Source organism: Ailuropoda melanoleuca, chromosome 5 (genome assembly GCF_002007445.2).
Source record: "Ailuropoda melanoleuca isolate Jingjing chromosome 5, ASM200744v2, whole genome shotgun sequence".
NCBI lineage: Eukaryota > Metazoa > Chordata > Mammalia > Carnivora > Ursidae > Ailuropoda > Ailuropoda melanoleuca.
Window position 1 is genome coordinate 100,376,610 of NC_048222.1, and position 23,440 is coordinate 100,400,049.

General features: G+C 36.4%; 1 protein-coding gene across 1 annotated transcript; it reads right to left on the bottom strand.

The window, feature by feature from the left end:
* Nucleotides 1–4,485: 4,485 nt before the first annotated feature.
* TDO2 (tryptophan 2,3-dioxygenase) lies at nt 4,486–21,671 on the bottom strand. The gene is made up of 12 exons (XM_002924332.4): nt 21,589–21,671; nt 21,261–21,366; nt 19,641–19,731; nt 17,383–17,453; nt 15,933–16,060; nt 14,463–14,649; nt 13,079–13,186; nt 10,068–10,179; nt 8,760–8,817; nt 7,297–7,376; nt 6,411–6,501; nt 4,486–4,684 (listed from the first exon to the last, which is right to left on the bottom strand). The coding sequence occupies exons 1-12, from the start codon at nt 21,621–21,623 to the stop codon at nt 4,531–4,533; spliced, it is 1,221 nt and encodes a 406-aa protein (XP_002924378.1). The 5' UTR covers nt 21,624–21,671; the 3' UTR covers nt 4,486–4,530.
* Between the last annotated feature and the right edge of the window lie 1,769 nt (nt 21,672–23,440).

Here is a 23,440-nt window from a genome sequence, read left to right on the forward strand (position 1 = left end):
AACATTTGTATGCAAAAATAGTCAGCCTGAAATGAGGTGTGCTTCTCACAATTATATTCACAGCCCTCGGAGATGGAATTTCGTAAGGATTTTGAAATGCCAATTGCTTTACCTCCACAAAAGGTGTTTACCCCTCGAATAGTAGAAAGGTCATACAGAAAGAAACAAAAGGACAACTTCATTTTTTAAGAGATATCAATTGAAATTAAAGGACCAATATGGCAACTATGTCGTAGGAAAAACTCCAGTAGCATTGCCTGAGAGACAAACTGCTGTTTGGAAATTTTCATCTTCAACAAGCTTCCAGTAGGATTTTATTTCTTCCTTTGTTCTCCCTGTACTGAGGAGTAATGCTTCCTCCCACTCTCTTTCTCCTGTTCTTTGCTGTGACGCTTCTAACTGTTCTGGGTGGCTCGGCTTCCCTGGCTAAGGAAGTCTCATTTTTCACTTCCCATTTCTATTTTATAACCATTTACTTGGCTCCATTTGCCTTTATCAAATCAGAATCTTACCTCGCTGTTCCTCCCCACCTTCCTAGGCACCACCCCTTTCAAAGCCCAATCCTATCAGTCTGGGGTATCAGCCAAACTGACTTTCCCAGACTGTTTTCCCACTTTTCTGCTTACTTTTCCCAGACTCCCATTCCAACCACATATTTGTGCATCTCTTGGGCTTCTACCTGGTTTCAGTTCTTGATGCCAATGTTTTCTCTTGCAGAAGTCATTATGTGTGGGTGTGTGGCAGTATAAGAACCTCGGAGCAGAAGAGCTGATCTTCTGATTAAATATAAGTACAATAAATATTCAATGGATTAATATAAGAAAATCATGTCAAATGTTGCATATGTAAACATTTCTTCTCTGCAACTTATGGTTGCTTTCTAATGTAGAATATCTTAACAAAACCAAAATTTTAAATGTAACAGCACCACTAACAGCCATCCCATTTCTCCTCTCACTTTTGACCTTTTATTTACCCATCCCCTTTATTAGAAAATGAAAATCAAAAACAAAACACTGTATTTCTTTGTTTTACAACAACCAGAAGCAATCTCAAAAGAATACATGTTGACTCAGGTTTAGAAATGCTCTAGGGGGGCGCCTGGGTGGCACAGCGGTTGGGCGTCTGCCCTCGGCTCAGGGCGTGATCCCAGCGTTATGGGATCGAGCCCCACATCAGGCTTCTCTGCTTCTTCCTCTCCCACCCCCTGCTTGTGTTCCCTCTCTCGCTGGCTGTCTCTATCTCTGTCTAATAAATAAATAAAATCTTTAAAAAAAAATAGAAATGTTCTAGGAAGAAAAATATTGATATTCTGGTTGATATTTTAATTATCCAAATATGTCAAAGGGAACTGTGTTCTGGTCATTCTAGCTTGTATTTATTTACTGATTTTTATACAGTATAAGTGCTTTTCTGATACTCTTTTTCAAATGTTAAAGACTTGTTAAATTACAAAATGATTAATACTTCTCAGCTGTTGCAGATGTCGATGACATTTATAATAAAACAACCCATATTTGACTTTGGTTGAAGAAGACTCTTGATAAGTGCATGACCTACATTTTGTGAACAGTGTTAATGTGCTTACATTCACATAAGCGTTTTCTCAGCTCCAAATCCATATGTTCATAGACATATGGTTTTCTCCATAGACACCTGAACCTCAATGTCTACAAAATTACCCCCTTCCCTCCTTCTAAAAAAAAGAAAACAAAAAAAACTTCCATACCTCCTAGAATCTCTATTTTGGTTAACGACATCAACATTATATAATCACCCAGTCAATAAAAGTGAGGGCAATGTTATTGAATCAGGTCAACTACACCTTAGTAACCCATTACTTAATCACCTACCTTCCCTCTGTTTCCACCCTCCTTTCCTAGATGCATGTTCTTTAGTTATGTCTCAGCTCCACTAGTCAGTGGTCACTAAACCTTATGTCCCTTAATACAGAGGCTCTCAAAGTATAGTCACCAAACCAGAAGCCACTTGAGAATTTATTAAACACTTTATTTATTTTATTTATTTATTTATTTATTTATTTATTTATTTACTTATTTATTTATTTATTTTGAGAGAGCCCTCCCTGCTGAGTGTGGAGCCTAACACAGAGCTCGATCCCAGGACTCATGAGATCATTCATGATCTGAGCTGAAACCAAGAGTCAGCCAATCAACCGACTGAGCCACCCAGGCTCCCCAGAACACTTAATTTTTATAAGTGCTCCAGGTGATTCTGAAGGATGTTATTATCATCCATTTACTATGTGTCCCCTGGATTTGCGTTTCTGTAAGACAACATTATGTGATTTCCCTGCTTTAAACCATTCGGGAGTTCCCCAATGCCTAAAAGATAATATGCCAACTCTTTTAAATGACCTTTCATGAAGAAGCCTCTTTTCTACCTTCTTGCCTCCATCTCTGCTGTTCTATAAGGACATATGCTGTGCTCCAGCCCTAGTAAAACTCCTTGAAGTTCACCCAGTGGGGCTAAAGGGAAAGCAATGAAATTTTCGTGTAATAATTAGGAGTCATAACAAAGATCATCAAGATGTTCCTGGGTGTGATTTCACAAAGATCTCACAGTGAATACTAAATTAGGCAACCTTACACAGACTTCATGACTTATTTAAGAATTATAATTTAAAAGGGATGATTAGCGCTAGAAGCAAGTTTGAATGGGGGCAAGGGTAGAAACCGGCATTACAAATTGTTTTGACTTTTACATTAAGAATTACTGATATATCCCTTGAAAAAAACTCTTACTACCTAGTTTAGTCACACTAAGAAATAAAAATAAGAGTTAAGTCGAATCATTAATTCTGTTAAAAGAATAAACCTTGACGAATAGCATTTATTCTAAGATTCCAAGACACCTTGCTGACAGAGCATATTTTTTTCATTACTTCATGAGAAGAGCAAAGATTGAGATAAGTATTTTTTAAAATATTTTATTTATTTATTTGAAAAAGAGACAGAGAGAGTCAGGAGCTGAGGAAGGGGCAAAAGCAGAGGGAGAGGGACACGCCGTCTCCCTGCTGAGTAGGGAGACGGACACAGGGCTCAATCCCAGAACCATGAGATCACGACCTGAGCCAAAGTCAGATGCTTAACTGACTGAGCCATCCAAATGTCCCTTGAGATAAGTATTTTTATCCCCATCATATAGATAGTAACCTGGGGCTTAAACTGGAATTTGTACCAGAATAGATGGTTATTAAATGGCAGGGCCACAATTTGCTCCCATGCTCGCTGATTTCAAAGCCATTGCCTTTAGCCACCATGTTACCTGTGTCTGTATTTTTCAGCTTAGCCACCATCAGGCATTCTGTACATGTGCACGTGCACACACACACGCACACAAGGGCCTTATAGGTAAAAGCAATTATATGAAATTATCTGTCTAGAGACAAACTAGACAACATGATCCTTATAGGAAAAAACTTATAATTGAGACCAAAGATTATTTCAATTCTATCAAGAACTTGCTGCTTGCTTATAGATAATCACCCTAGGTCAAGGTTGATATACATTTGGATTCCTTTGATACTATTTTGCACTCCCTTCATAAAAGAAATTTAAGAATTGCCAATATCCAGGCCAATCTAGAAAAAGAAGAATAAAACTTCTGTCTGATCTAAACTCTTAATCTAATGTTTGTTATTAGAAATGAAGTAAATCATTATTTAGTGTGTTTTCTCCTCCTTCTATTCTGGAAACAACATTCTTCAATTGAGGGAACTATCACTCTTTCCAACTTCAATCCTGCATTGACTGCCTCCCAAAGCTCGGAAGCACCTTTGCCTTTCTGGTCCAGAGGTGCTAGAAGCTTGGTCCTTGCCTGAGGAAGGAGCTGGCCTACAGCAGGGAAGAATACAGCCAACGCCTACAGAAAAGAAGAGATGAGATGCAAAGGATCTTCAAAGTGTTCCAAGAATATAGTACTCCAGGAACTGGATCCATCCCCAGGCTCCTCTCGATTCTTCGAGCTAGTGGAATCGTCCAGCAAGTTCCTTCTAGGCAAACTTGAAGTACATTTCTGTCATTGGTCATCAAGAGTCCCGATAAATACAAGCAATGTTTCCAAAACAATATATGGAAAAGAGACTAGTTCTTATTATTTCCTTAAAGTTTTTGATTGTGTAAGTCTTCATACAGAATGACACCTTTTATTACATAAAATATTTGAAATAGCTGAAGTTTACAAGCTCATTAAAGTACGAAATGAGATAATGATTGTGTTAAATGGTTGTATTAAGGTAAGCATCAGGAGACACTGAGTTTTTAATAGGAAAATCTTCTATGTACAATGTTACAATTCAATTGAATTAATTTCTTATCTTAATGTTTAGTCTTATCACAAAAATGAGTTAATAAAATTATTTACAGGATTGAGTCAGAGCATCACAGAGCTTACCTATGTATATACATATATTACAGTAGGACTCTTTGTGTATCATGAAAATTCATAGAAAATTTTAAAAAACACAGGCTGAGAAATTGATGTCTTCATAGATTTTTGCAGATGATTTTAATCTGATTCATCACTGCTGAAGTAAGAGCTGTCACAATATTCAGCCGTGTAGAGGAACTTATGAATAATTGGGTTCATCTTTGGTATCCAGTGTCGGGGAACCAGATACGTTGAAAGATTAAATAGATCTACAAATACCTTGTACCTGTCACTGGAAAAACACAAATATACCGATGATGTAGATTTATTAACATGAAATATTTTAAATTTTTCTTCAAAACATTTCATTTTTCAATGATTTTTTGCCATAATTAGTATTTAATATTATGCTTCATTATACATTATGTATTATATTTTGTGCATATTATATATGTAATATTAAGGAGTTAAGGAATACAAGCATTAAGATCACCTCTTTTTCATTCCATATCCAAAGTTCATGCCCATAAAACAGTATTATGTGTTTCACTGATCCTGACCAGGCCGGTTCAGATCAAAACCCCAGTCTTATGATTGTCATGCTGCCTTCATAAAGATAAGGATGTGTTCTTGTTTCTGACTTTCAAAGAATGGTATGTAAAATTTAAAAAAGAATTAAAGCAAACAAAATTCTTAGTTGTTCATTAGAAAATATTTCCTACCTGAAAAGTAGCTGTCAAGTAACTGACATGAATGGATTAATAAATTGAAATGCCAACTTTGATTTGTAGTAAATGTCCATAAATGTGGCTTTAACATTTACAATCACTCTTGTGTGTGTTAGTCAACTGTTTTAACTCTTGCAGTTTTATAGTGGAAGAGCGTTTGCCTTGAGGTCAAATGAGAGTTCAAATTCTGCTCTGCAACTCGCAACTCATGTTGAAATTGTACAAGTTGTCTAAACTTCAGTGTCTTGGTTCCTAATTCTGTAAAATAAAAACTACAACCCCTTCCTCTGATCAGGCCTTTGTGAAGTCTTCATGAGATAACGGCACACTAGAAATGCCGGGTGTGTTCATTATTCCCACCATCACTGATGTGTAGGTCCATGCGGTACAATCATTTACCATTTCATGCTTACAGAATTTATCCCCAGGGAAAGAGAAAATATGTGATGACTGTGAAAATTCAAACCAATGAATTTTATAAATTGTTTAGTCTAGAGTTTGTTCCTAGGGAAAATGAAAATTCATAAAAAGGATGAAAAATTGAACCTGTGTGTCTTTAACTGTCAATCTAGTAGTAAGAATAGGGATCAAAACCATGTACGATATGAAGAATTTTGGAGACTAAGTGTGAGTATCTAATTTGTTCTTGAGCTGATTCTCCCTTCCCGAGGGGCCTTGTAAGTTTCCCCGTTTCCATATGTGTGTATTTATCTCTCTGTCCATCTATAATGTTGGGAACATTAAATAAATTAAAAACACAAATGTCCTATAAATCTCTCTAGCATGTTTTAAGTGCTAGATAAATGCTGACCCCTCTCCTTGTAAACACTCTCTGGGCACTCTTTGGAGCGGATGGAAGTAGTTTTTATAAAATAGAGTCATACCAGGAAGCAAGAAACTTTTTCAGCTGTTGTCATTCACCTGGGCAAGAGGAATGAATTAGTGGAATTAGTGGAATGAATGACAACTGTTTGAATCTAGTTCAAACTTGAGCCAGAATGTGTTGAAAATGTTCCTACCTGGATGAACTCCCTCATATCCTCACAGGTCGTGCGACCACAGGTATCACGCTCATTTCATCTCAGGATCAAAATGATGAAGCACCAGAACTAAGGATTTTACGACGACCTCTGTAATAGGATTACCTTAATCTAACCAGTATAAATGTGTTTCAGCAGTTCAGATTGGAGCAAGTATAAATCACGTTTCCTAGGTAATGCACATGTATATAGAGAAACCAAGAATCAGTGACTTTCAGCAAGAAAAACAGGTGAATTTCCCCCGTCTTACCTCACTGTTGAGCGCAGGTACTGATAGCCAGAAGACCCACCAGTGCCAGCTTTGCTGCCCAGCATTCTGTGCACCATGCACACATGGTTATCTAGGCAAACACACAAATGAACTCCATGGATATTTTTCTGCCATTAGTTCTACAATTTTCTAAAAACAAAGGGTTGGTAATGATTATTGCTTCTGAGAAAACGTTCACACCTTATCACTTAGCCATATGGAAGGTTTGCATGTGAGAGCCAGATGAGACCAGTAGGTTGCCTGGCACCCCACTTGGTTCAGGCTGTATGCAAGTGACTCCATCCAACCTAATGATGGACTAGCCTGTGAACGCAATAGGGGAAGAGTAGGGCCGCATTATGACTTTTCAGGAACCCTCACCGCTTTTGCCTTCATGGGTCCCATCCTCTATTTGAAGAACAAAAAAAAAAAAAAAGAAATGTATATATATATATATATATATACGCACACACGCATACACAGACACACACATAGATATATAAATTATATTTTAAAATTGTATTGGCATAAAGATGAATAAGTTATGGTTATATATTAAGATATTCTATTTAACCTAAAGTTAATTTTTTCTTCTGATTATTAAATAAAATGTTTTTATGGGCCCCCAAGGGAAGTCTGGGCACTAGGCACTGTGCTTACGGTGTATGATGGGTAAATGGCCCTCGGAGAGAATAATTGTTGGGCTGATTTAAAAAAAACAAGAACAAAAACAAATAAACAAAAAAACTCATTCACACACATAGGAGGAAAGAAAAGATAGTAGGAAGGGGAGCTGACAGATGGAGAAAGGGAGTAAAAGTTTAGGATGGGGGAGAAGGATTATTGGGGTTGAGGTGGTGGCGTTGGAAGGTGTGGGGAGACTTACATCTCCATTTAGTCATGAGTGTGTCTATGTCCATGAGAGAAGTCAGCAACTGAAAAGGCACCTGGAATCTAGGCTCTTCCCTAAAGAAGAAATTAATAATAAAAAGAAATCTAATGAAGCAAATCCAGTGTGTTTGGAAGGGCATAAGTTTTATAATCTGTTGGCTCTGGAAACAAATGTTAACTTTGCCTCTTAAGCAGACCTGAATTACTCTCCCAGTCTCAGTTTCTCCATCTCAAAAATGAGGATACTACTACTCAGCTTACAGCATTTGTTTAAAGGGTCAAGAATATTCCATGTGAAGCAACCAGCCAGAATCACACCTAACATCGATTCTCATTAAAAGGTAGACATAGGGGCACATGGGTGGCTCAGACAGTTAAGAGTCCAACTCTTGGTTTCAGCTCAAGCCATGAGCTCAGGGTCCTGAGATCAGGCCCTGCATCTGGCTCCACACTGGGCGTGGAGTCTGCTTGAAATTCTCTCTCTACCTCTGTCCCTCCCCCCAACTTGTGCATGCGTGTGTGTGTGTGCATGCATGCTCTCTTGCTCTCTCTCTCAAATAAATAAATAAATCTTTAAAATAAAAAAAAAAAGGTAGACATATACCTACCTCAGATTCACCAGCTGCTTCTAGGCAAAAGATATTAAAACTTCTAGGCAAAGATATTAAAACACAAAAGCAAAAACTGCCTTTTATTTCCTCTAATACATATTTTTTTCCTTTCTTCATCTATGCACTCCCAGTACATTTTCTTCAGATACATAACCCTGAGAGGCATACATTGAGTAGGAGTTTAGGAAAAGGGTCAAAACATTTTGTTGATGCTTCTGAAGAAATGAATTCGAGAAGACTTTTTTAAAGATTTTATGTATTTGAGAGAGAGAGAGAGAGCACAAGTTGAGGGGGGGGGGCGCTGAGCAGGGAGCCTGATGCGGTGCTTGCTACCAAGACCTGGAGATCATGACCTGAGCCAGAGGCAGATGCTTAACCAACTGAGCCACTCAGGGGCCCCGGAATTTGAGAAGATTCAAAAATCAAATAAATACAACTAAGAGGTTCAGTAAACAGAGGTATTGTTTTTGGTTTTGTTTTTAATGTTTGCTAGTGTGCTCTCCATTGTTCTGCACATTTAATTTATGAAACATGAAGATGAGGCCTTCATACACATGGAGTGGGAGTACATGGACACTTAAGGGACACCTCACACACTTTAGACAGTGAGGACAATTTTACTTGAAGTTGCAGAATAAAGAGAACAACAGTTTATAAAGGTGTTCTCACTTTATCCACTTTTTTTAATTTCATAAAACAAAAATAACTACAACATTGTTTAATGATGCAACACATTTTATGATAGTTTCGACTTTAAAACTATGATTGCAATTTATAAGCTTTATAACTGATATATTATCTGTACCCACTCCTCAACTTCTGTTCTAGTCTTCTAATTTGCTTTTACCTGTAAAAATATATCATCAAGGCCCCCTGAAGTGCTCTGTATGACAGTCGTCTTTCACCTGCAAGACACATAGCGAGTTTCAATTTAATGAGGAATTTGGGGCAGTCATATTCTTTTGGCATCATCACCTTAAGTAATTAAGTTTTATATGTTTTTAGAAAACAATGTTTTAGTTTAAGTTTTGTATTCCTTAGATTTTAAAAAGTTAATATATATATATGTATATATATATATACACACACGTCAAATATATATGTAATATATATATACACACTTTCTATATATACACACTTTATATAATGTATTTGCATTTAAAATACAAATTATGCATTTAAAATTTTTAAAACCTTTAAGTATCATGTTAGGAAAATGATACAGAAAATACTTAAGTTCCATTCTAAAATAAATTTTTAAGTCAAATAGTATAATGACTAACTTTAAAAAAATGATTGATCCCGAAGGTCATTTGAAAGTAGTTTTTTTTTCTAATTCACTTAAAATTACTTAAATTACTTAAAATCACTTGGCATCAAGGAGTACAACCATTATATAAAATCTCATATGTGTGCTCTACTAAAAGGCTTTGCTCTATCTGCAGAAAAACAAGATTTTGCTATTCTTTGCAAAGGTTTTATAGAAAGCTGAGATGAGCTACCTTAAAGTTTGTAGCATTTCATATTAATTTCATATGCTGCTATGCCTTGCACCTATGTTATAAAAATTAATTTTTACCTCTCTTCTCATTTACAAAAGATTTATAAGTACTTTGTAATAAAAATGTCAAGTACAAATGAACACAAAAATGTCAAACATATAAAAGAAGAGTTAAATAATGAAGGTATTGATGACACTGGTCAATGAGCTTCAGAAAATAAATAGCCAACATTAATTATGCCAGAAAGTCTAACTATGTGCTTTCCCTGGTCGGCTTGGGAAACCGGTTTCCTCTGTGAAGCCATCCTTGCCCTCAGAATACTTCTCTGCTCTACACTACTGTGCTGTTTACAATTAGACTGCTTGTCTTCATTTCCATCCCTATTACATTGTGAACTAAACTGCAAAATCGTGTTCAATTTCTCCTGGTCTCCTGCATGTCGGATATCTATCACGAAAGCTTCTGACTAATGTCTTTGAAATAAATTGGGCATGTAAACTTACCACATAAGGTTATAACAGATAAAATTAACCCAGTTCTTGTTTTGATGAGTGCAATAGAAATTTTCATTTTATTTCCCCCACGTAAGGTTTGATATTTTGATCTCACAGACATACATCCTGCAGAAAGGACCCTTAGAATAAAATACTCACCTTTACTATAGAGATGTTCATGACGCTTCTCATCAAATAAAGAGAGTAACACCTCTTTTTGTTTCTGAAATTCAGCCATTTGTTCCTCTTTCTCCTCTGACTCTTCCTTGGCCTTGGGGGAAGATACTGCATTAATATCCCCAAGAGAGATAGATTCTTACTTCAGAAAACATCTCTTCTGAGAAATAATAGACTCACCAGAAGTACAAAGGGTGTACTTGGAATATTTACCATATCATCTAATAATACAACTTGGAAATGATGGCTTATGAGACAAGTTTTCCTCACACTCACTGGTTCTATCCTTTTATTTAAGTTTGCATGATTTGTTGATCTCAAATGTTATTTTCATAAATAGCATAAGAAATGGACTTAGATGGGCAAAATCGGAGATGGCTACAAGTGGCTGATCATGATCTAATTTTAGACAGCAATTTTTTACAACAGGAAGTAAAGTAATTCCACTTACGAAAAGTTAAGAATTTCCAGTCAGAAAAACTATTAACTCTATTAAAATTCCATATTCAGTATTATATTCTGTAAGTATAATTTCTTAGACCTTTTCCACCCTCAGATATTTATTCCTTTGATATCTATTGATTCATTCAAGGAAATTTGTACACTTCTGCCTACTATAAGTGCTCTACTTACAACTCAATTAATTGAGCAAGAGGAAAGATCAGTTAAGTCAATTATTTTCAGTTTGTCTGAAGAATCACTCATGTGGTGAGAACTTGTATGCACATTATTGTCAATTAATTATTCATTTATTTAGTAAATGTCATGCTAAGGTGATAGAGATAACATTGTGAGCAAAAACTGAGTTTCCTGATCTCATGCAGTATAGCAACTGGTGGAAATAAGGCATTGAACAAATAATCATCTAGATGTTACATTGCAAGCGTGGACAGTAGAAAACAGGAGGAGTATGCCATGATAACTTACAGTACTCAGGAGGTAGGAGGGAGATCTTTTTTTTTTAAGATATATTTATTTATTTTAGAGAAAAAAAGAGGGAGAGCGCGTGCACTATTGGAGGGGCAGAGGGAGAGAGAGAGAAAGAATCTCAAGCAGACTCCCTGCTGAGCAGGGAGCCCCATCCCAGGACCCTGAGATCACAACCTGAGCCGAAATCAAAAGTCGGGCTCTCACCAGACTGCGCCACAGAGGCGCCCCTGGGGAGATCTTTCTGAAGAAGTTCTCCTTGAGCCTGAAGAATGGAAGGAGTTACCAGGGGAAGGATATTCTAAGCCCAAAGAATAACATATAAAAAGACTCTGTGGTGATAAATTTGAAGAACCAAATTCATCTTAAAGAAATTCAATATGGCTGGACCACATGAGATCATGAATCACCCTGAAGACTGTGTTAAAGGTTTTTATCTTTCTTTTAGAAACAATAAGGAGACATAAACAGTTTTCATGCAAAAGCAAAATGTGATCAGATCTGCATTTTGAGAAGATTGCTCAAAGTGCAGTATGCAAAATAAATTGGAATGGAGTCATATTGGGGAGAAGTGAAAGATAGTTGAGAGAAATTATGAGACGAGGTGAAAAACAAGAGCAATTTGCATTTGATTAAGGTGGTCAGTAAAATGGAGGGACTTGAGAGCTACTTAGAAGGTGAAATTGGTAGAATTTGGTGATAAGTTGAAGAAACAATTGAAGAAGAGGAAGGTACCAAGGATCAATTGTGTATTTCAGACTTGACAAACCAGATGGTTTATAAGGAAAAAATTTCTTCAGTTTGTAGTAGACCGAGCTGATATGAGAGTGGAAGGAAGAGGAAATTTTCTAAGTTTGGTTTTATCATTATGTTTTTGAGAGGACCAGGAAGAAATTGTAAAGTAGGATGTGAAATATGTAATTTGAAATTTAAAGAGCTATCTATGCTGGAGATGAATGTCTGAGAGTTATTGGTATATAAGTAGATATTGAAACAGTAGGTATAAATGAGTTCATGTGGTGAGAGTACAGAGAGACAATACAAAGTGTCTAAGCCGATGCATTGTGAAATCCGACCACTTATCAGTCTGAGAAGAAAAATGAGCCAGTAAAGGGGACAAAGCAAGACAATAAGGGCCAGAGAATTAAAGGAAGACAATGTCATACCAAATCCAAAGAGAAAAAATATTCAAAAAAGAATAAATAGTCATTATTGAATGCCACTAGGAGGTAAAGTAAAAAGAAAATGGCCATTGGATTTATATACCTAGAGGCCATCTGTGAATGATGGGACAAGAAGACAGACTGGTTTGGGTTGAGGGTTAGATGAGAGATAAAGAAATAATTACGCTAACCGTGTTCTAAATACCTTACAGATATTCATCTAATTTAATGCTCAGAATAGTCCTACAAGGAAGATACTCTTGTTTTCTATTTTACTATTGGTGAAAGTGAAGCAAAGGGAGGTTAAGTAACAGCAGAAGTTCAATGTCAGTCATTAAGAGGATGAAGGTGGGCCTTGAACCCATGCAGTGTGACTTCAAAGTTCCTGCTTTAAGCACTACCTGATACAGCCTTTCCAGATATACAATTAAAACAATTCTTTCAAACAATGTAGTCATGAAGAGAGGCTGGGAAATGAAGAATGGACAATATTTTTCTTAAGATGAAAGAAATTTGAGCTGAGAGCCAATAGAAAGGGCCCTGCAAATTTACATGAGCCCAGGGAAAATTATCTGGTTAAATATATTTGGTTGACTGGTCTTTTGAGAGCTTACTTCTGTCTAGAATTGATCATGATAAGAAATTTTCAATGGAAATAAAAAGGTCTATTAATCTGATATATTTATCAAAAACAAATCGTGTCTATAATGAACGTCCTAACTTAATTTTATTGTACATAAATAAAATAAAATCAATTATGTAATATATTTCTTGCAGACTCATTTGTGAAAGAAAAAGAATATAAGAAAAATGAAAGTTTAAGAGAAAATTAGGATTTGTTAAATAAAATTCTCAATACTTCTTCTGTAATAAACTTATATTTACTTATGGCATCATAAATACCTGAATTTTTATGAATTCTTCCTCCAGGCCCTTGACAATGTTGTTTTCAAACTTTCCCCAGAAGTTAAATCCATGTGGTTCTAAACCTGGTGTTCTTTCCAGCCAAGCCTGAAGTATTATTTTTTTTTTAAGTAAATAAATTGTAACATTTAAAATACATAAAATACATTGTGCCTAACATTTATGAACTTGAAACAGGAAATTCTCTTTATTTTGAGAAACATATGTCATAAGTTTTTGTGTATAAATATTTTCTCTTTCCCTTCAATTTCTTCATTTAAAGAATAGCCATTTATTACATTTCACTTCTTAATCTTTAAAGCAATCATATTGATAATATTGACTCTTTATTTGTTAAGAAATATATTATTACAGAAATCCCAACTTCGTTCTATAAATCTATGAACATATCTAAATGCTATTTGAATGAAGTCTTCTGGTTTATTCTCAAAATACCTTATGGCTTAGGAGCTGAAGGAATTACTACACACATAAGATTCGATCTCTTCTAAATGTAGGAGCATGGTACACTTAGCAACTCTGAAATCAACTTACTACTCGATTATTTTAAGAGTCCACAGACTTTTTTAAATTTACTTTAATTCCAGTTTAGTGAACATACACAAGATTTTTTAATGTAAAAAAGAAACAAAATTCATGCATCTCTGTGGATTCTCATTTAACCTATTTTTTGGTTTTGAAATTAGCTTTGTGATTCTTTCACTTCCTATCCTTATGAGCTGTTTTCGGCATTATGTACAATATATTAACCTAAATCCACATTTACAATACCGAGGGGATTAATGTGCATAGTGTAAGTCCGTGCAAGAAAATTTTAATTTGCAAAGGAAAAAAATCCTTATGAAGGAAATCAAGACCATATAATCTTTATTTAATAATTTACTCATGAAGAAACAGTAATCCTTCAAGACCTTTCACAGACCTGGAGGGAATTAAGATATGAAGGGAACAAATTCTCAAGACTATACTCTTAGTAATTTAGTTTAATTGAGAAAAATACACAACTTGTGGAACTGTTCAATAATGGAATATTTTAAAGAAGTAAAGCTCACTGAATAACTATACTCAGCTTAAAACTCAGCTAATTAAATGTTGTTTAGACTTGTTTAAAAGAATTGTTTTATAAGATGAAGTTATTAAATATTAACATGGCTGATTATATAACTATTTCTGAAATTTTCAAGGGAGTTCTTTATAATTTAAATATTTTAATTAGTTGAGCTTAAGTATTTTTATAAATTCTTTCTGTTCTTATTTACAATGAATGTGATGAAACACTCGAGTTTTAAAATTTTAATCTACCAGAAGCTAAATTAACAAGACGCGGGGAGTTGGACTTTAAAGACCATATTTGAGCACATGCCTCCACAAGCTGCAGTAGTGTTTTCTCCTGCTCCGACTTAAGCAGCAGCTCATTGTCTTCTCCTTTGAAGTTATCTCGATAATGTCTTCTGTTGTAAGGGACCCTTAAACTCTGAAGGACACCTATCTTGTTTTCTAAGAGTCGGAATTGCAAACTCTGGAAGCCCGATGCTGGAGATAAGTACTCTCTACGAATAAATGGAGGAAGGCAAGAGAAGAGAAAGAAGAGAGGGGTTGACATTGTGAATCACTGTAATGATTTCTTCTATTGTGAGAGGTCCTCAGTTTTACTCCCTTAGATATCACCAAGAACAGGGACACAAAGCTGCCTAGAGCTGGACCTGTGATTTGACCTTAACAAAGAAAGAAAAATGAGATACCTAAACGTCATTGTTGCAGTCGATTAATCAATTTAAAGATGGAATGTGTATATAGTCAGGGAAATGTCAGACATGCACGTGCATATTTAAATACATATACACACACATACAGACAGACACATGTATGTTTTCGTATTTGTGTACTAATTTTTTTCCTGAGATAAAGACATGTGGACATTGAGCGATATTTCTTATTCTATAGTGCTAAAAGATTCTTTATAGATTCAATCCCTCCCAAAATTTATATTCTTGGATATCATCATGGATCTCACTATCTATTATCATTATGAACACCAACGAGATAATACCAGTAAAACAAATAAGATATTGCCTCGCACAAAATCGGCAATAAACAAATGTTATGACTCCCACCCCACAACCACCCAAACTCTAACATCCTTCTAAGCTTCCTTCATCTAATTGGCTTTAAGACTTCAATTTTTTAAAACCACCACAAAGGAATTTTACTGCATTTCCCCTCGGCTGTCACACATGTTGGAGACAATCCCTATTACATCACTAAATGCACCAGATGTTCTTAAGAAATCTCTTCTCCAATTTAGGTATGAAAAAAGCTTTTTTAAAAAATATATATATATGGCTTTGGCTGCCTGGAAATGCAGAGCTAACATTTATAGTTCAATCCATAACTTAAACTGAAACTTTTGCTGATAGGCTTCCCGTCAACTCTTGTTTCCCTTTTATTTTTAGTTTGGAAAAAATTTGTTTAAATTTAGTTATATGTATCCTGTCAGTCATGTTAGCCTTTTGATAAGTCATCTAAAATTCTTTTTAATGGCTTCTCAGCCTTTTGGCTAAGATCAAGGGTAAAATCCTTTTTAGATAAAAACAGGGCACGCAACCATGAATTCAGTGTAATCAATCATATTATGTTCGTATGCAAAAGTGAGTGAAGACATATTTTTACTAACTTCTCAAATGCTTTGTGATGAAGACTCCCACGTGTGTGCAGTGACACAGTGTCCGTGGGACAGGCTCCTTACACAGCACACAGCACACAGTTCCCCTTTACCCCACCAGAATGAAAGGGCAAAACGCTACTGCCTTCCTACAAAGCCACGGGCCCACACCTGAAGTCATTGAAGTCCAAGGCTGTCATGGTTTCCAGGACGGAAAACTGCTGCACCAGCAGTTTCAGGATCACCACCACCCGGTGCATCCGAGTGACAACCTTCAGCATGTTCCTTTCATCCCTGACCTGACGGTTCAGAAATGAAACATCGAGTAATCAATCCCAATTTCTAGAAGATACAGAAGAGCCTACAAACAGCAATGTACTCCTATTAACTTTCCGTGTTAAAGAGGAACATTGCAATTAAAATGTGCCATACGTATGTATTGAATTCATAGCCACTCCAAGTTGTGTGCAAAGATGGTCAGCAAAATCGGAATCATTCCTCCTCCTTTGAAAATAGAAAATTACATGGAAGCAAGTGAGAAGTCGGTTTTGGAACACAACGGCCACTGATGTCAAAGTATATTTCTCTCTTAGTTGGCTTCGAGAAATCAAGGTCAAGGAAACATGGAAACTTCTGGGTGAAGATTAAGCAACACCTGGATAAATCTGCTTTTTACCAAGGGCCCCAAAGCTGCCATTAATGTAAATGGGAATTGTATTCACATGTGTATGAAGAGTGTTGTGTGTGCAGGGTTGAACTGGAGCAGGGGCTCAGAGGCAGGGGAACTAGGTTGTCCGCTGTTTGGGGAAGGACCTGGGAGCAGGAGGGGGGTGTAAGGTGGGGAAGTGCAATTTGGACTTCTGCTCTGCTCTCCTCCCACTCTTGACCCTCCTCCTCCTCTCTTTTATCTTTTTTCCTTCTTCTTCTTTAAGATTTTTTAAATTTATTTGAGAAAGTGAGAGAGCAAGAGCAAGAGAAAACGAGCAGGGGGGAGGGGAGAGGGAGAAGCAGACTTCCCACTGAATAAGGAGCCCGATGTGAGACTTGATCCCAGGACCCTGGGATCTTGACCTGAGTCAAAGCAGACCCTTAATTGTGCCACCCACGTGTCCTCTTGATCTTTCTTCTACTACTCTCTTCCTACATCCTCTCTCTTCTTATTTCACTTTCCTCATCATTGTTTCTATCTTCCCATAGCAAAAATTCATTAGAAATAAAATCTTTAAAGAAAACACACACGCACAAGAAAGAAATACAATTCTGGTACCTATTAGTTAAAGGATCTATATTAGCAATCTTGGCAATCTACTATCCTAAATAACAACTTTCTTTAAGAACAACAACAAAAAAATCAAGTTCTAAACAAGGGCCCGAAACTGAAATGTGAAAGGAATCTTAAAGCAATGTGTAGCTCTGAGGAGAAGAGGCACTGGGAAAGTATGACCAAACTCTTTGCCACTTGGAAGGGTTTTTAAAATGTTTCCATGAAGTAATAATTCCATCATTCGATGGTAAGTTTTTCTAGTTAACAATAGTCTACATTCTCAAAAAAAAGTAANTTAACAATAGTCTACATTCTCAAAAAAAAGTATAAATCCACTGTTGTGACATAAGAACTCACATGGCCACTCTGAAAGATCTCTCGAACAGAATCTAATTCCCAGAGGATTTGTTTAAACCAGAGTTCATAAGCTGTAATGAGAAAAATCATTGTCAATTCCAAAGTTATGGGAGCTTTTTTGACCATAATTACATGAAAGACAAGGTTAACACATTGAAAAAGAAATAAAATGTAATTTTAAGACAATAAATGCCAATATAGCCTTAGATTTATGCTACAAACAAATACAAATAGTGATAATGTTATAATAGCCGTCTTTTATTGAATGTTTTACCATGCCAGCCATGTAATCTCTATGCTGAAGCATATAGTCATTATTATTATTTTTATTTCTTTCAACAATAAATTGTCTAGGTCTTTTAAGATATAACACCTAATCTAATTCTAATTTCCTGTGTGGAAGCTGGAGGCGTATGGGAAAGCAGAAGTGATACTCACCTCTATCTAGAAACCGAGACGTTAATAGACCCTAACCTGACGAATATGAGAAAATTTAGTTTTATGGAGGCTTGGAATATTACGGGGAGGACAAGCTTGTGAATAGCCTAAAACTTCATCCTACTCACCGACTTCCCTCAGTACCTAGCACAGTGCTTGGCGTAAGATAAACATTGGGTGATTATTTTACGAATAAATCAACTAAAGAGCCAATGTAGTCATTAGATGAGCACAGAGTATCAAAAATCTTGGAGATATCTGGTGCATTCTATTTGGTGCTACTGTATGGCTAAAGGCTATGTTTCTGTACTAAATAGAGATCAAATTGTAATTTTAAATTACATTTAAGGAGACTTCTAGGGATCTCATTTTCATATCTGGACCAAGAGCAAATCAAATGTTTATTAATCAGTTTCTGTATCTTTTTATTCAGGTTTAATTTTTGTGGCTATTTCCATGACCCACTGACCACATGTCATAACTGAAGGATGGAAGGACAGTCTCCCTATCAAATCATGATAGCTCCCATTTGTTGATGCTCGTCTTGTGCTAACTTGGACTAAGTGCTCAATGCACGTTAGCTCATTTCCTCTTCACAAGAACTCTAGGAATAAGAAGATAAAGTAATTGTCTCCATTTTACAGATGGGGAAATAGAATTATTGGTCAAAAAACCTGACCAAGGTCACACAATTTATAGTGGTAGAGATGGGATTCTAAACAATTTTCTGATTCCAATCTGTGCTAACCTGCCATGATTCCTCTTCTATTGATTTTTGTCTTGGGCTAAGTCACCAATAAAAATGTAAACATGAAAAAAGGAGAGGTCACACATCAACTCAATTATTTTCCATCTTTATTTTTTTACTCTAAGGAATTGATCATTTTAACCAGTTGAGGCAAACAGCCATTTGAGGAAAAGTCACAAAGACCTGGTAGGGAAAGAAAACATGTCTAGAAGTGGGACACAGACTAGTATGAATCATTGGACCTGGTCAGACAGAGGACAGTATTATGTCACCAACAATCCTAGAGTAAATCTTAATATTCTGGGGTCATGGACCTTATTACATATTCATGAAATTTTGCACATAATTTCTATGAGTTCAGGGACTTTCAGAACTCCTGAAGTCATGGATTCCTAAAAACCACTGCCCAGTGGTAAGAAGTCTGGAGAGAATTAATGCACACTTTAGACAAATTTTACATTTCTGTTTAGTGCCTGATCTATACACAATTATGTGGAGTCACAATAAATTTGAGTGTCTATTTCTTGAAAATAGTTTATTTTATTTTTTTTAAGATTTATTTATTTATTTTACACGGAGGCGGGGGCAGAGAAAGGGGGAAAGAGAGAATCTACAGCAGACTGCCCACTCAGTGAGTAGCCCGATGTGGGGCTTGATCCCACAACCCTGAGATCATGACCTAAGCTGAAATCAGGAGTGGGTCGCTCAACCAACTGAGCCACCCAGGCATCCCTTAAAAATAGTTTTTTAAAGTTTAAACTTGAAAAACAATAACAGCTTATCTTGCCAATTCTTCGTGAATTCCAAGAGATAGAAAGTTCCTCTGGATTTAAGAAAGAGCTAAAGTCCTACCTGATCCAGTTAGCAGTGAAGTAACATAATGAAGACTGTTATAAACTCTAGAGGGATGCCTTATGAGAATTTATCTGGCAACAAAATATTCTCAAGCATTTCTAAGGGAGGTGATTCCTTGATCTTTCACCATTTTATAGTTACAAAAATTGTAGCTTTCCTCATTATTGTTGGGAAATGCCTGTGAAATAGTTACTACCCAATCTTCTGTGCAACTTACCTTGATGAGTTATGATAAAAAGATGTTCATCATGGATTTTATTTCCTTTTATTTCACTTTGAAGTTCCTGTGCATTCAAAACCTTTTCCAACTTGAAACAAAAAGAAAAAAAAAGAAAGACTAATTTTTTATAAACTTCCAGTTATAAGATGGATAAGTTATGGGGATCTAATGTATAGCATAGTGATTATAGTTAATGAATTCTATTATATTCTTGAAAGTTGCTAAGAGAGTAGGTCTTAAATGTCCTCACCACAAAAAAGAAATGGTAATTATGTGATACAATGCAGATGTTAGCTAATGTTATGGTTGTCATCATTTTGTGATATATAAGTATGTCAAATTAACATATTATATACCTTAAATTAACACAATGTTATACATCCATTATACTTCAATAAAGCTAAAAAAATATTTTTAAAAAGAAGGATTAATTTTGAAGTTGTAAAACTTGTTTTTTTTATCAATTTTAATAAGAAGTAGAATATAATACTGAAAAAAATCCCCAAATTCCCAAATTCTCCAGAAGCAATCTATTGCCTTTTAAGTAATTCATGAGTCTTAACCATAAAGAATGAGTTGAATTTATGATTTTTTTTAATGGGAATCTTTAACATATTCTTTTTTTTTTTTTTTAGATTTTATTTATTTATTTGACAGAGATAGAGACAGCCAGCAAGAGAGGGAACACAAGCAGGGGGAGTGGGAGAGGAAGAAGCAGGCTCACAGCAGAGGAGCCTGATGTGGGGCTCGATCCCATAACGCCGGGATCACGCCCTGAGCCGAAGGCAGACGCTTAACCGCTGTGCCACCCAGGTGCCCCGAATTTATGATTTTTATCATCATTATCTTTTCAGAAGAACTTATATTGGGTAGGATTCTATAATAACAAGTACTATTGCGCTCAATGAGAAGTCATATCGCTTTTATCTCTTGAGATGAGTATGATAAAAGCTTGGTGACTTAACTTAGCTCACTGTTTATCTTCTACTCTTTTATTCCTCAAAGAGCCTATTCTAAGAAGATCTTAACATTCTTTATCAGCTCATCCCTAGACACCCATCAGTGAACACGTCAACGGCTCTAAACATTTCACTTCTTAAAAAATATAGAAGACAAACAGGCCATATTTATTATCTCCAAATACTGCATTTGTAATATTCCTTTTTCATTTACTAATGGTTTCAAGAAAACATGTGTCTTCAACACTTCTACTTTACGACAAGGGATTTTAAAAATACATTTTTTCTGGGTCCATTTGCAATGATCTAGGCTGGGATATAGAGACCATGTGCTATTTACACAAGTTGTGCAATATCTGCCGGTTATCTACACTTTATCTTATCATTTACGCTCTTCAGCTCAAGATTCTGCACTCCGCTTGTACCTTCCCTCTGTCAGAGAGGTGAATTTTCACCTAGGAGTCTAGGAGTCTCCTGAATTGTGATACAAAAGTTGAAAAAGCATACATTTGCGACTTTATGTCTGGAAAACCTTTTGGTGACTGAGTAAACAAAACAAAACCAAACAAAACAAAAACCTCAATTTATGAAAATGTCACATCACAGAATTTAGCACCTAACCATGGAAGCTAAGCGCTGTAAGCACTCTACTACTCACATGCAGGTAGTTTCCGTAGATAAGTCCTCCTTTGCTGGCTCTATTCACACCGGTTTGTGATTCGTCTTCTTCATTGCCTTCTATGGATAATTTTTTAAAAGCACATCTACAGATGCAATAAGGGAGGAGAAAAACAGGCAATCTTGAGAAAGCATAACAACTAATAGTAAGAGTGATCAAAATTCTCTCGCTAACTGATTTTAAAGGAGATTTTTAACAAGAGAAGAAGGATGGCAATTTTGAATGCTTTCGAAACTCAGAAATTGAAGTGATCTTACTTGGCATTTCTAAGAGCCTGAACATCCTTCAAATAGAGGTAAATACTCACCCAAAGTTGTTTCCTAAAAATGGGCACCCACTCATGGTGAGAGCGCACCAGTCTGCGAAGCACTGAGGTTTGACTCTGGCCGGATGATATCATTGACCTTCTCAGATGTTCTACAGCTGCCTTTTATATATCCTGCTCTCTCTGCACCAGCCAATCAGCCCTCTCTGTGTGCTCTTAGATAGGCTCTCATTTCAATTGGTACAGAAGCTGAACTCTGTAAACTTTGGAGAGGATCTGTGTTGGGGATGGTTTGCTTGCTAAAAAAGTGAGTATTCTGCCAGACCAAATCATTTGACTAAGTTCTGCTTTTATATCCAAAATAACAAACACTAAATAAATCAATGGGGTTCAGATTTTAAAAATGACATTTAATGATTCTATTCCAGGGACACACTTGGCATAGTGTTAGGATATATAACATAATGAGCTTGTAAAGGAACAAATATTTGTTCTCTGGATATTCTTGTAACTGCCAAGCCAAAAGCTGAACTGGGGTGTGACAGAGGCAGGCTACATGCTCAAACCTCATTTCCATCTCATTTTTACTGTTCTTCTGACCCAAATCTCATCTGATAATTATCAGCAGTTGGGTTGTTGTACTGTATTGCGACTTACACGGACATTACTAGTTTACTGTTGCCCTGTAGCACAGCAATTATAGGACCGTGGGAGTCATCTCCACTGGGGTACTTTATAGGTAATGTAAGAACCATAATAGAGGACCCACAATTCCGAACGATGTCAGTGATAAAAGATTTTTTCCTAGAACACATTATTTATTGGTCTCAGTTCTAAACTATGGCTTTGAAAACTCCTGAGGCAAGGCAGGAGCTCCCTGCTTGGTACCTGCAGGTACCTCACCCTGTCCTTTTTTTTTTTTTTTTTTTTAAGTTTTTATTTATATATTGGACAGAGAGAGACACAGTGAGGGAGGGAATGCCAGCAGGGGGAGTGGGAGAGGGAGAAGCAGGCTTCCTGCTGAGCAGGGAGTCCAGGTGGGGCTTGATCCCAGGACCCTGGGATCATGACCTGAGCCGAAGCAGATGCTTTAATGACTGAGCCACCCAGGCGCCCCATCACCCTGTCCTTGGTACAGCACTGCTACATACTAAGGCCTACCCTCTACCCTTACCTACAGCCAGCATTTCCCATGTATTTAATCCTCTCTAATGGTCAATTAATGTCTAACTTATCAAAGTAATCGGGTGTCAGAGACTTCATTTCTAGTCTTGGCTCTGCCACCAAGGAATTGTGTACTATGGAGAAAAGTGATTTAACTTCTCTAAGTATCAACTACCTCTCAGAAAGAAATGAAAGTGTTCAAAACTGATCATAATTTTGAAGATCTTGATCCATTCTAAACTTCTGATTTTATGATTTTTAATAAATGACCATGTTTACTGAAGTTTTACAGAAAGCTAGACCTCATGAAAGTGCCGTGCTGTAAGAGGACTAGGAAATCATCAAAACCATACCCTGGACCCCTTATATTCTCCTGCGACTCTGGCCTTGTTCACACTGGGGGTAGGGCATTTTGTGGGAGAGGTAGAGTCTCCTGGGCCCATGGTGTTTGGGAGCTGAAAATGTTTAATTACTCCTCCGTGGTTGTTCAGCTGGGTATGTGTTTGCAAGGAATACAGCGAAATAATTGATTCTACTGTCTTTAAGCCTTTGGGGCTGAGAAGTGTTCTTCCCTTATTGGTGAGCATATTAGTGAAAGAAATGAGGAAATATTCTTTTCACTACAAATTAGAAAAGTTTGGTATTTTCAAAGCAACACAGTTTTCTCCTCTTTCCTTCTCCTTCTTCCTCTTCCTCCCCTCCCCCGATCCTGCTGCTGCTGTTTCTTCTT